The sequence below is a fragment of the Bubalus bubalis genome, chromosome 12 (genome assembly GCF_019923935.1).
Source record: "Bubalus bubalis isolate 160015118507 breed Murrah chromosome 12, NDDB_SH_1, whole genome shotgun sequence".
In the NCBI taxonomy this organism is placed as follows: domain Eukaryota; kingdom Metazoa; phylum Chordata; class Mammalia; order Artiodactyla; family Bovidae; genus Bubalus; species Bubalus bubalis.
In genome coordinates, this window is record NC_059168.1 from 70,784,011 (window position 1) to 70,798,109 (window position 14,099).

Consider the following 14,099-nt stretch of genomic DNA (forward strand, 5'->3'; position numbering starts at 1 on the left):
GAACACCTCTCCGTACCTCAGTCTTCACCTGGGGCTTTAGCATCCTGGGCAGATAGTTGCTGTTCCTGTAGGTGAACAGATAGGGATTCTCCTGCAGAGAAAGGTAATGTATTGTAACCATGATCCAAGAATCCATATCCTTGAACCATCAGGTCTTATCATCCAGCAATGCCTTTGGCCAATTTGAAGCATTCATACCATCCTTTAAATGATGAGAAAACCATTCTCTGGCTTTTCTTCTCTGTACTGCCCACTAGTTCCCTGCAGGAGTTCATTAACACTTTGAAATTTCCCATTTGCTACAGTCAGCATCTCTTGCTCTCTATCTGAGGTTCATGCCACCAGATGCAGTAGGTATATTTCCATGAAAAGAGAACTTAAAGTTTCCTGAGAGCCAAGGCCAAGAGAATAATATGATGAATTGCATAGTTCTTACAGTCCAGTAACAAAAAACTTACCAATTCATCAAGAAAGCCAAAAATTTGACCAGCATTACATGATAAGAGGAATTCTACTCATTTACATTGTCATTTTAAAAATTAATTTATTCATCAACATTAATTCTATACCTACTATACACTAAGCACATATTTAAGACACCCATCTTGGCATGTGGGGCTAGGTGAGCTGTGGCTTTGTTCCTATGCCCTGCATAGGTATGCAGGGGCCTGAGTGCTATTAAAACAGTTCTCCTGGCCCACAGGTATAAACCTTAGGTATGCCCAGGCCCAGAAGAACAGATCCATGACTCTAATGTCTCATCCAGGTGAGACCCACTTTCACAGCAAAGCCCACTTCTTTGTGACCCCACCATTCTTCCCAACTCAATAGGAGATTCCCCCCGCTGCCACCTCCGCCCCCTCCAGTCCTTGTCTACCTGGGAGGGACATTTCAGAGGCCTTCTCTCTTTTGCACTGAACGGTTCATCTTTCTGTCCTGCTGGCTGCATCTGGAATAGAAGGTAATATTTAGAACAGCAAAGTCTTACACAGGTGGCAGCATCTATGGTACCACTGAGAGAGGCTTATTTGCCCTATGTTTCTCAGAGTGTGACCCTGGGCGGGCAGCATCATCTGGGAACACATTAGAAATGCCACTTCCCAGCCCCTAGCCCTGGGGTGGGGCCCAGCTCCCTGTGTTTTATCAAGTCCTCCAGGGATTCTGATGCCTGCTCAAGCTGAATTCCACTGCAGGAGAGGAAACACCAATGCCCAGCCCACTGCTCCTATTTCAGGGAAACTGAACACCAGAGAGAACTGAACACCATCTAGTCAAAGCTATGGTTTTTCCAATAGTCACGTATGGATGCGAGAGTTGAGCCATAAAGAAGGCAGAGCACCAAAGAATTGATGATTTCAAACTGTGATGCTAGAGAAGACTCTTGAGAGTCCCTTTGGCAGCAAGGAGATCAAACCAGTAAATCCTAAAGGAAATCAACCCTGAATACTCATAGGAAGGACTGATGCTGAAGCTCCAATACTTTGGCCACCTGGTGTGAAGAGCTGACTTATCAGAAAAGACCCTGATGCTGGGAAAGAGTGAGGGAAAGAGGAGAAGCAGGTGACAGAGGATGAGATGATTGGATGGCATCATCAACTCAATGGAAATGAGTCTGAGCAAACTCAGGGAGATAGTGAAGGACAGGGAAGCCTGGCATATTGCAGTCCATGGGGTCGCAGAGTCGGACATGACTGAGCGACTGAACAACAACTTGAGTTCCATTGCAGGAGAGGAACCACCGATTCCCAGCCCACTGTTATGACAGGGAAACTGAACACCAGAGAGACTAAACTGACACGAGGACCTGGGTGTCCAGATCCAGTCGAATCACTCTCATGCAGGCTTCCTGACCTTCCAGCAGCCGGTTATTTGTTCTGCTTGACTTCCTGTACCCCGTCCTTGCTGCCCTGCTGCTGCCTGGCTCCCTGATTACATTTCCCTCTGAGAGGAGAATAGGAATGGGAAGGAAAGGCAAATACATGGTGTAAAACAGCAGGGAATGAATGAAACCCTTGGTCACCTGGCAAGCCCCGTGTTTCTACCTGGGACACAGAGGTGCAGGGGCATGGGGCACAGTACGGCCCCACGCTAACAACTAGAGAAAGTGTCTGCATTTCAGAAACAGTGATAGTGGTATCAGCACTGATAGAGGCAGCTACTTAAATGATAACCGAAGCCTATCTAACATAGCAAAAAGCAACGTAGCAAAAAGCGTGTGGTGTATCCACAGGGAGAGCAGCAGAGGATCCACTCGGGGACATTCACTGGAGGGAAGATGAGAAAATGAAGGCAGTTGGAGAATTCAATGGAGGAAGAATTTTAAGCTCCTTCTGTTATTTTAAAATGTTCACTGTACATTTGTAAGGGACTTCCCAGGTGGCACGAGTGGTAAAAATCTTGACTGCTAGTGAAGGTAGATGTAAAAGACATGGGTTCGATCCCTGGGTCGGCAAGATCCCTGGGTCGCGAAGATTTTCTGGAAGAGGGTACGGTAACCCACTCCAGTATTCTTTCCTGGAGAATCCCATGGACAGAGAACCTGGCAGGCCACAGTTCAAAGGGTCGCAAAGAGTCAGAGATGACTGAAGCAACTTAGAATGCACACACACACATATATACCTTTGTAAACACTTAAGAGAAAAATGCAGTGGCTTTGAGGGATCGTAGATTTTCTCTTGCCCGCACTTCTGCTACTTGGAAACCTCGTGTTTGCTGCCATCACCGCTGCCCCCAGGGGCTGGGCTCCTAGGGCGCCCCAGCCTGCTACTCCCTCCCTAGAGACCCCGATAATGGACACGAGAGACAGCAGACTATGGGACGGACTCCCCTGTCTGGCTCAGTTGTGGGCTCTGCCATCTTGCAAGAGCCTTTTAGACTCCTCAGCAGTATCTTATCCCAGCATCTGTGCCCAGTGAACAGGAAAGAACTTTACCCTTTTTGGGATTGGCTTGTCACCCAAACGGACCAGGTCAGATAAAAGGGTGTAATTAACCTTTTGGCAAAGGAGTGGCAACCTTTTGCTCAGGGGCTGGAGGAAGAACAGGGCTCCTCAGCTCTTTTCAGTTTTATTCTGATGGTGGACACTTCTAAGTATGGGAGTCCCACCCATAAGGTTCAGGACTGCTCTGAAAGGAAGTGTTCAGTGGGCCTGGCTTGGTGGCCTGAAGTCGAACTGGCCTGATTTCTCCAATCTTTCAAGAATTTAATCAATGATAGAATATGGAAAGAAACACTGAGAAAACCACATCATGATTATTTTAGTCAAATGGATATCACAGAGCCTAATTTTTTTAGGACTCCAAAGGAAGATTTATAGGTTTTCTCAATAAACCCATCTGCATGAATAATCTTGTCCTAAATGTCTCTTTGGAAGGAATGATGCTAAAGCTGAAACTCCAGTACTTTGGCCACCTCATGCAAAGAGTTGACTCATTGGAAAAGACCCTGATGCTGGGAGGAATTGGGGGCAGGAGGAGAAGGGGACGGCAGAGGATGAGATGGCTGGATGGCATCACCGACTCGATGGATGTGAGTCTGAGTGAACTCCGGGAGTTGGTGATGGACAAGGAGGCCTGGCGTGCTGCAATTCATGGGGTCGCAAAGAGTCGGACACGACTGAGCCACTGAACTGAACTGAACTGAACTGAAATGTCTCTTTATCCATCAACTACATCCTTCCTGCTGCCATTAATTCCCTTTACACCTGCTCTGGCCCTCCATCCTCAGGATGGAAAATGACTTGCTCCATGAAAAGGACACTCGTGTGTCCCTCCACCCACCGCCCCACGCTGCACACACACGCACGCACTCCAGGGACACTGATGCTGGTCTCTGCTCTTGGTCTCCCTCCAGTACTTTCATTGCTTGCGTCTCCTGTGCGTTGGCTTCCCTGCCCCCACAATGAACTGGAGTGTGGGAGGCACAGGGGGATGACCTCAGACATGCTCTTGAAAGTCCCACTCCACTGGGAGCCATTCCCCAGCCTTCTTGCTCTGCCCTGAGATTCTAACACTAGCACAGGGCTTGGCTAAGGTGGGGGCCCGTGGCCACTGGACCTGGCAACTGAGCCCCCACAGGTGGGTCTCGTCAACACTACTGTTGTAGAAGAATTATCAGAATTTACTGGGGAGGCAGGAAGGGCCTGGGAATGAATTACATCCCAAACACAAATCCTCCTCTGCTTTGTGTCGGGAGCTCAACTTCCATCTGAGTGGTTCATTCAGCTGGGATGGTGCTAGGTGTGTGGGGTATTCCTTTACCAACTCTCAGAGCTCACACCCATCCTGAGCTCAGCCAGGGGAGCAGACACCGCGTGGTTGGCTCAGCCAGCCCCACTGTTGTGTCCTGGGGCAAGGCCAAGGAGAGAAGCGATAGAAACCAGGCCTCTGTGGTCATAGCAATTCTGCTGGTGCCTCTCTGCTCCCCAAACAAGAGGGTGGCCCTCTCTTGGGCCTCTGTGGGTCTGCAAATCTGGCCATGATGGACATAACTGGCTTTGACAACTCTGTGGTCTCGGTGGGGTCCAACACAGCAGAGATGCACAGAGGTAGAGGAAGGGAGGCTCATGGTCTCCCCATGTCCCTGGGAGGACACAGGGGAGAACCCAAGGGAGAATGCTCCTGTATTTTCCAAGGCCTTCTGAGGCTGGCCAGGAGAGAAAATGGGGCCCAGAAAGACCACGTGATGCACCTCAAGAAACAACCAAAAGCACAGCTGGACCTGAACCTAGGTTTTCTGGCTCGTTAGCCGGTGCCCTTTCCTGAGACCTGTTACCGCCCTGATTTCTCATAAATTACCCCAGGCCTGCAGGCGCTGTCTGTGTGTTCTGGCAGCTGTGCTTGCTCTGGGAGTGAGATGGTGGGATAGCCTGTCATTTCCCCCCAGAGGAAGCAGGGCACAGACCTTCCTGGGGATACACTTCTCTCCTAGTGACAGCTCCAGGAAGCCTGAGGCCTCTCGCTGGGAAATGGTTACTGTTTGGGCTGGGCAGGTAACTGCCCACCTAGGAAAGCCATCTCCACCTCAAAGCCCCGGGACACCAACTAGGTCCCAGTCCCTGGTCTTGAATGCGAGACCTTCTGTTCCCCTCTGGGCTCCTGGGGAGGAGAGAGGTTTGGCTGAGCTTAAAGCATCAGCTCTCCTCCCCCAGGGAGAGGGTGGGGGAGGGCAGCCTGTGCAGGACCAGTCACTTTGCTTGGCCCTTCACAGGAGATCAGCAGCAAAGTGGTTTTCCGGGGGAATATCTCACCCAGGGGTCAGGCCCACTAAAAAGGGTCCTCATCCAAAGAAATCAAATGCTTCTTCTGAAGGCTGGTGTGACTCCATGGACCCGGGCTGCCTGGGTCAGCCCTGCCCCTCCCTGCCTCATCGGCTACCACACACCCAACTGCAGCTGCTCATGGACTCAGCACAGCACCCCAGTCGAGGAGGAGAAAAAAATTTTTCTAATTCAAGGAAGAAGAAAACCAAGTTTCTGTCTTGGGAATTCTAAAAATAAGACAGCTTGGATGGGGAAAAAAGTAAATGGCAAAATCAGGTCTCTGTCTGGTGTCCTGGAGAGGCTCAGAGTCTTGACAGAGCATTCCATCCATTGACGAATCCCAGACAGCCCTGGGGGAAACTTCAGAGTCTGGGGAAAGCCTGTCCCAGTCATAGGAGGAAGGGTCACTGTGGTGAGTACTCACCGTGGGCTGGGAGGGAGGGAGCCACACGCTCACCACGTGTCGGCTCAGCCCTTTTGCAGAAAGGGAGCTGAGACCCTAGGTTCGCACGCCCGTGAGAGCTTCGAGCCCAGGTCTTCGTCACTCTCAAGTCTGCGCTCACCCCAGGCACCACCCTGGGACCTGGGCCCCACATGACAGCCCTTAAGTGTGAAGTGAGGGAAACCCGGACCCACTCGCTACCTCAGCCTGACCCCTAGTGCCTGACTCCCAGTGAAGTCTCCCATACAGACTCCAGGGAGGTGTCCCTGCCTCCAGGAAGAGCAGAACTGAGGCTTTCCAGGGAGCCCTGCTCACTGTCAGGGCTACGGCCCAGCTTCTGGGAAGAGGAGGGGAAGCTCCCAGGGGTCCCAGTTGGGCCATCACTAGGTGTGGGAGGGACCCCTGGTGGCCCAGAATCACCATCATCCTGGAGTCCTTGTGGTTCCTGCAGCCCCTCCAGCAGCGAGTGGGCAGGCTGGGCGCAGTGGCAGAGTCCTGCCCCTCCTTCCACAGAACAAACCCCAGGTTATCAGTGCAGCGCCAGGACCCCCAGCCACTCACCATGCTGTTCCAGAGAGTCAAGCCGAGAGTGGTGGGATCCTGGAATGGCCGCTCCCCCTGAAAGAGAACCAGAGGAAGAGCCTTGTGTGCCCCGAGGGATGGGATAGCCCTGCCACACACTCTCAAAGCTCTCCCGGCAGAGATGGGGGACCCCTGATGAGCCTCGATCCTTCATGCTTCCCCATTAAGAATGGTGGGAACTTCGAGGACTGCTGTCTGGGGTCAGGGCTGGGAGGTGAGGGCCTGGAGAGGCGGGTTACACGCCTGGCTGCTACTTGTCATCGTGGGGTTGTACACACTGAACTAAAGAGCAGAAGGAGCAGGTGGCACGGAAGTGATTCAGGTGTGGTCTGAGTAGGAGAGGGATGGGAACTAATATTCCTCCTCCTCCTCTTTCTAAACCACTATTTAAACATGACAGAAGTCCTGGAGGGACACAGTGACTCCAGGAAACAGAAACCTAGAGCCTAGCGGAGAACGGCCCCAGATGCACGGTGCTAAAGCCCCGGATGCATCAGAGACCTTGCAGAGCAGCCTGGACCCACCACAGCGCTTGTGGTTGCAGGCCTCCTGGGGTGAGAGGCATGGGTCCAGTGACCTGGGTGAGGAAGCAACTAGAATCATCCTCCTTTGTAAGGATGGGTGTGGAGGAGCCTGCAGAGAGAGGAGTGTGGCGTGGTGCCTGGAAATTCCACCCTGAGTAGTCACCGTGGCTGAGAGATATGGAGGGCTTCCACACACCAGGCGCTGTTCTAAGTTCCTCACACCTGTTTACTCACCCCTGACAACCACCCTAAAGGAGGGACTACTAACAATGGCCCTAACATCCCAGGTGAGGAATCAAAGCAAAGAGAGTTCAGACAACTTGCCCACGGTCACACAGGAAGCCCATTCCAGAGCTGGAAGCTGTCTGTGTGAAATCCATGCTCTTTATCTCCAGGCTGTTCTGACTCTCGGAACCCACCTCACAGGGTTAGCCAGCCCCACGGGGAAATGGGCCCCAGAGTATAAGAGAAAACTGCAGCATTTCCCCTGAGACTGCACGTCCTGGGCTGGGTCTCCTGTGGAGGAGAGGGCGGGGGCAGGAGAGGGTGTGGGCCGGGCCTCACTCACTGAGGGTGGCGGCAGGGCTCTCTCGTAGAAGAAAGGCTGGAAGACGACTGCGAAGGACTCCTGCTCGTTGTACTTGCTGGAGGCCAGGAGATGTTCCCAAGTTTCCTGAAGAAAGGAGTACCATCAAGGCTCAGCCTGCCCCAGCCTCCCATCCTCCCAGCAGGGAGCTCCCAGCAAGTCCCTCACCCCTGCCCCGGTCAGAATGACCCACCCATGCTGGTCTGATTTGTATGCTGTTTGGAAGCTCCTCTCATCTCATATTTTGGGGCTTTATGATTGACTAAATTGGGTTTTCATTCTCCTCTGAAGTGGTAGCATCAGGTAACAGCAGAGTTAGACCTGAAATGTATTCTCCCAGAGCTCAAGAAGTACACAGCTGCCAGCACATAGCTAGGGCCCCCACGCTCTCTTTAAGGGCGAGTTCTGTAGAGGGATAGGCTATGACCCCGTCAGAAACTGTCCCTTCCTGAGTGAGTTAAGTGCCATACAGCTTCACAGATATAATTTTCTTCTTAGATTAAAAATCATCATGGTAACGTGTATCAGTGGGAGCTGTGCTTTGTGCCGTTTGCTGGTGGGGATGAAGGCTTCTGCTGAGCCACCCACACTGTCATGGGGTCTCTGCTGTAAGCTAGATACACATCTTCAGGGGCTATTGTCCCTGACTATAGTCTGGGGCACAAGCCTGATCTGGGCAAACTAGCTCAGCAGCCACTGTATAAGCGGTAATGATGACCAAACGATCTCGGAGTGATCTCCAAAGTTCTTCAGCATCTTCAACCGTAGGCACCACCACCACCCTCGCACTTCCATCTACTCTCCCCCCAGCAACCAGTACTGTAGTCCCCACTTTACATCCAGGAAAATCACGTCACCACCCGGAAGTGACCCAACAGGAGTTGCTGCCTTCAGTTTCTGACTCTCAGTCCCGACTTCAGCAGGTGGGGTCCCACCTCAGCAAGCTGGCACCCTCATTGTTCCTACATCTCTGTTTTCATGACCACCCTCCCCTGTGAGCCAGCAGCCAGTGTCCCAGAGTGGGCTCACCTGGTAAGTCCACTGGGTCACAACACTGCTCAGCCGTGAGGTCTCCCCTGAGCACCTGCAGGGCTGGGCCGTGGGACTGCAGGTTAAAACAAACCAGAAGTGAGTGTGGATGCAGTGCTGGGACCGTCCAGGCGGCCCCCTGGGGAAAGATGGGGATGCGGGGACTGGGAGACGCTTAGGGAGCAGGGAAGGGATGAGTTGGGGGTCTCAGAGGGTCCAGGAAAAAGAAGGAAGTAAGGAAAGAAGAAAGGGGGGATGGGAGGAACACACTGGGGAGAAAAAGAGTACATTATGGAGACATCTCCTGATGCACCGCCTCCCTCCCTCCCCTAGAGGCCCACCTCCTCTCCTTCCTTCACCTACTCTGAGACCCTCTCCCTTCTTGCTCTTCAAATGCCCCTTTCCTCTCCTTTCCATCACCACCACCTCCAGCCATCCCTGTCCTGACTTTATCCACGTGAACTTCTTTTCTGGGTTCAGTTCAGTTCAGCCGCTCAGTCATGTCCGACTCTTTGCGACTCCATGGACTGCAGTACTATCCATCACCAAGGACATCACGAAGGAGATCTTTTCTGGGTACAAGGCCAGAAATCTCAAGATTTAGGTTCAGAAAGTTTAAATTCTCTGAAACATCTCAGAAATATATAGGGATCAAGTTGTGTGAAAATAAAATCCACTTAGGCTAAATTGTCTCTCCAATGTCCTGAAGTAACATGTCTTGGCTTCTGGATGTTTTGCCCAAGCTGTTTTGTAAACTCTCAAGTCATTCTGGTGGGAGTAGGGCACCTGGCACCACGTCAACCAGAGTGACTATTTCATTGCTTAACTCAGGCCCCTCCTGCAGCCCAAATCTGCCCCCACCAGCTGTGTGATCACACACTTGTCCCCTAGCCTCTCTCCAACTCCATCCCTTGGGTCAGTTAATGCACGTGAAGTGCCTCACACAGTGCCTGGCACGTGGCACCAAGCCGCAAATGCTGGTCCCCTTCCACTTCCCTTTTTACCTAAGCAGAGTCTTCTGATGCCAGTGTGAGCCCCTCAGAGCCTCAGAGAGATCGACCAGGTTCACAAATGCTTTGGGGACCTAGGGGGATACAAGGGAAAAGATGAACATTTGCAGAGTCAGGGTCACGGCTCCATGGCCTTTCTGGAACCCTTGGTTTGAGCTTAGTTTGGGGTCCAGTTGAGCACATTGGGCTTCTCTTTGTTAAACAGGTAGGCCCTTTGGGAGATGGTTGGTTGGGGTTGGTTCAAAGCTTTTAGCCCTGCCACTGTGCCATCATCCCCCATGGTGGGCAGGGCGCCTCCCCACCACAGTATGGACAGGGCAGCAAGACCTGGTGATAATAGGACTGTAGCCTCTCTTCTCCCAGAGCTCCCCTGGGGTTTCCAAGATATGCAGTGCTCTCACTGGTCACTTAGTGGAGCTCTGAGGGTTCTCAAGGTCCCTCCAGGCCATCATCCCCCTAGACGCAGTCAGAACCAGTCCTCAGGAAATAGCAGGTCACCAAGAACCCAGGGGAGAACTGGCCTATATCCTTCCTACTCTTCAGAGGTCCCTCAGGAATATCCTTTGCAAGAGTAAACAGTTCTATATCTGATCCGTTTTTCATCAAAAGGGCAAGAAGTCTGGCTCCTCCAATGCCTTCCCTTTCTCTGGGGTCTAGGACTTCTTCTTGGGAGTCTGTTTCCCCTCCCAGTGGAGGCCATTTAAAGGAAACCTGAACCCCACCAACCCGCAGAAGGGCAGCTTCTCTTGGCTGCTGCAGGCACCTGTGATGGTGTTCTGGGTGCCTGGGCCCACAGAGCTGGGGGAGCCTCACCTCGTGGTGCAAGTAGTCCAGCGTCCTGGTCAGCTGGTCCATGCTGCTTGTCACATGCCTTTGCTATGGAAGGAGAAATGTGCTAAATGTGGGTGGGACGAGATGCCCAGGCTCACACCGGTCTGTCTCTTGCTTTCCCCAACCACCCCCACCCACCTCGATGGGCCTGATAGTGACAAAGGCCCTGTCTAGATCCCAGTCTCCCACAGACAGGTGTAGAGTTCCCAGAGCTTCCTAGTTTTTTTTTTTTTTTTGGTCCATTCTCTGACTTCCCCGACACATCACTCACCACCAGGAAAAAAGTGTCATGTCACGGAAGAGCAAGCCCAAATCAAGGCAATTAGAAAGCTGACATTTGGGACAGGAGACCAGACTTACTCCCAAAGGCTGATGGAATCACTTTGACCTGAAGAAAATCAGGTCCAGAGCGGGACATAATTACGTTTGGATTTAAGGACACGGAAGGTCCTCCAAACTTCTCCATGGCACTCTTAGCAGACCTCCCCCTACCACGTCCACCCCAAGAAAAGGACTCCTGTCACTGACTATTTAAAGACACCTCCTGCCCACCCAGTTCCTCTTGTGTAATGAAAATAAGCAAATAAGAGCACTTCAAAAAAAAACAGCCATGGTTTATGTTTTTGGTGTAAAAACAAAACAAAAGTAAACTTTTCAACAAGACAATCTTCTCAGCTGCCGGCAAACCTGATGTCCCCTGAGGCAACGTGGCTCAGAGGAAGACAAAGCATACCTTGCAGGCACTGACTCTGGAGACGGCTGTCAATCACTCAGGCTGGGACTGCGTGGAGGGCAGTCTCCCCCATCCTGTGTCTCTGCCTCAGTGCAAGGCTATCCCCTGCTAGCCAGTCCCACCCATGCTGCTGCCATCAGTTCAGTTTAGTTCAGTTTAGTCGCTCAGTCGTGTCTGACTCTTTGCAACCCCATGAATCGCAGCACGCCAGGCCTCCCTGTCCATCACCAACTCCCGGAGTTCACCCAGACTCACGTCCATCGAGTCAGTGATGCCATCCAGCCATCTCATCCTCTGTCATCCCCTTCTCCTCCTGCCCCCAATCCCTCCCAGCATCAGAGTCTTTTCCAATGAGTCAACTCTTCGCATGAGGTGGCCAAAGTACTGGAGTTTCAACTTTAGCATCATTCCTTCCAAAGAAATCCCAGGGCTGATCTCCTTCAGAATGGACTGGTTGGATCTCCTTGCAGTCCAAGGGACTCTCAAGAGTCTTCTCCAACACCACAGTTCAAAAGCATCAATTCTTCAGCACTCAGCCTTCTTCACAGTCCAACTCTCACATCCATACATGACCACAGGAAAAACCATAGCCTTGACTAGACAAACCTTTGTTGGCAAAGCAATGTCTCTGCTTTTGAATATGCTATCTAGGTTGGTCATAACTTTCCTTCCAAGGAGTAAGCGTCTTTTAATTTCATGGCTGCAGTCACCATCTGCAGTGATTTTGGAGCCGCCAAAAATAAAGTCTGACACTGTTTCCACTGTTTCCCCATCTATTTGCCATGAAGTGATGGGACTGGATGCCATGATCTTCGTTTTCTGAATGTTGAGCTTTAAGCCAACTTTTTCACTCTCCTCTTTCACTTTCATCAAGAGGCTTTTTAGTTCCTCTTCACTTTCTGCCATAAGGGTAGTGTCATCTGCATATCTGAGGTTATTGATATATCTCCCGGCAATCTTGATTCCAGCTTGTGCTTCTTCCAGCCCAGCGTTTCTCATGAGGTACTCTGCATATAAGTTAAATAAGCAGGGTGACAATATACAGCCTTGACATACTCCTTTTCCTATTTGGAACCAGTCTGTTGTTCCATGTCCAGTTCTAACTGTTGCTTCCTGACCTGCATACAGATTTCTCAAGAGGCAGATCAGGTGGTCTGGTATTCCCATGTCTTTCAGAATTTTCCACAGTTTATTGTGATCCACACAGTCAAAGGCTTTGGCATAGTCAATAAAGCAGAAATAGATGTTTTTCTGGAACGCTCTTGCTTTTTCAATGATCCAGCGGATGTTGGCAATTTGATCTCTGGTTCCCCTGCCTTTTCTAAAACCAGCTTGAACATCAGGAAGTTCACGGTTCACATATTGCTGAAGTCTGGCTTGGAGAAGTTTGAGCATTACTTTACTAGCGTGTGAGATGAGTGCAATTGTGTGGTAGTTTGAGCATTCTTTGGCATTGCCTTTGGTATTGGAATGAAAACTGACCTTCCAGTCCTGTGGCCACTGCTGAGTTTTCCAAATTTGCTGGCATATTGAGTGCAGCACTTTCACAGCATCATCTTTCAGGATTTGAAATAGCTCAACTGGAATTCCATCACCTCCACTAGCTTTGTTCATAGTGATGCTTCCTAAGGCCCACTTGACTTCACATTCCAGGATGTCTGGCTCTAGGTCAGTGATCACACCATCGTGATTAATCTGGGTTGTGACGATCTTTTTTGTACAGTTCTTTTGTGTATTCTTGCCATCTCTTCTTAATATCTTCTGCTTCTGTTAGGTCCATACCATTTCTGTCCTTTATCGAGCTCATCTTTGCATGAAATGCTCCCTTGGTATCTCTAATTTTCTTGAAACAATCTCTAGTCTTTCCCATTCTGTTGTTTTCCTCTATTTCTTTGCATTGATTGCTGAAGAAGGCTTTCTTATCTCTTCTTGCTATTCTTTGGAACACTGCATTCAGATGCTTATATCTTTCCTTTTCTCCTTTGCTTTTCGATTCTCTTCTTTTCACAGCTATTTGTAAGGCCTCCCCAGACTGCCATTTTGCTTTTTTGCATTTCTTTTCCATGGGGATCGTCTTGCTCCCTGTCTCCTGTACAATGTCACGAACCTCATTCCATAGTTCATCAGGCACTCTATCAGATCTAGGCCCTTAAATCTATTTCTCACTTCCACTGTATAATCATAAGGGATATGATTTAGGTCATACCTGAATGGTCTAGTGGTTTTCCCTACTTTCTTCAATTTAAGTCTGAATTTGGCAATAAGGAGTTCATGATCTGAGCCATAGTCAGCTGCTGCCATAACCAGCAATAAAGCCTTCTGTCTCATTTTTTTTCTCTCCCTGAGCATGACTTTCAGCATCACACTTTCCCTTCTAAAGAGGCATGGGAAGTCTGTCGAGAAAGGGCCTCACTTCCCCTCTGGACCATACTCAGGGCATCCCTCTTCCCTTGGGGAGTCCCTGCATGGTTCTCCTTGGACTGCAAACCCTGCTTTAGAAAATTCTTGGTCAAGGTGCCTATTCACTGCTGCAGAGTGAGCTGGGGCCCACCTAGGCTTTCCAAGTGCTGAATGGTTGCCCCTGGGGCACCAACTGTCCCTGTTCTTTAGTGGAAGACAGGATACTCCTATAAAATGTCCCTTGCCTATGATGTCACATATGATAAACCTCTATAAGTTGAAATCAGGAAAAGTTTATTTCTTCAAATGCATGTGTGCTAAGTCATTTCAGTTGTGTCCAACTCCTTGCAATCCTAGGGACTGTAGCCCATTAGGCTCCTCTGTCTATGGGATTCTCCAGCAAGAATACTGGAGTGGATTGCCATGAAGATCTCCAGGGAATCTTCCTGACCCAGGGATTGAAGCCCACATCTCTTATGTCTCCTGCATTGGCAGGAGGGTTCTTTACCAGTAGTGCCACTTGGGAAGCCCTGTTTCTTCAAATGAACTTGCATGTTTCCACTGATATCTTTTGCCCCTAGAATCAGAAGAATGCTCTATTATCAAACATGTGCCTGCAACCAGACAACTTTTTCTAACAAATTATTTCCCTGGGATTCATTCTGAGAAGTAAGATTATTCAGCCAAAAGGCACGAACACTT

At 50.3% G+C, this 14,099-nt stretch overlaps 1 protein-coding gene across 3 annotated transcripts in view; it reads right to left on the reverse strand.

Annotated features, from left to right (window-relative positions):
• Positions 1-14,099, reverse strand: part of PLB1 (phospholipase B1) — a 132,466-nt gene that overhangs the window by 71,286 nt on the left and 47,081 nt on the right. For all 3 annotated transcript variants that reach the window (XM_025261323.2, XM_044926117.1, XM_044926118.1), the window contains 7 exons: positions 10,247-10,309; positions 9,428-9,507; positions 8,424-8,499; positions 7,377-7,481; positions 6,264-6,320; positions 878-949; positions 17-91 (listed from right to left, as the gene is read on the reverse strand). In XM_025261323.2, the coding sequence (XP_025117108.1) occupies positions 17-91; positions 878-949; positions 6,264-6,320; positions 7,377-7,481; positions 8,424-8,499; positions 9,428-9,507; positions 10,247-10,309 (528 nt within the window). The remainder of the gene's footprint in view (positions 1-16; positions 92-877; positions 950-6,263; positions 6,321-7,376; positions 7,482-8,423; positions 8,500-9,427; positions 9,508-10,246; positions 10,310-14,099) is intronic.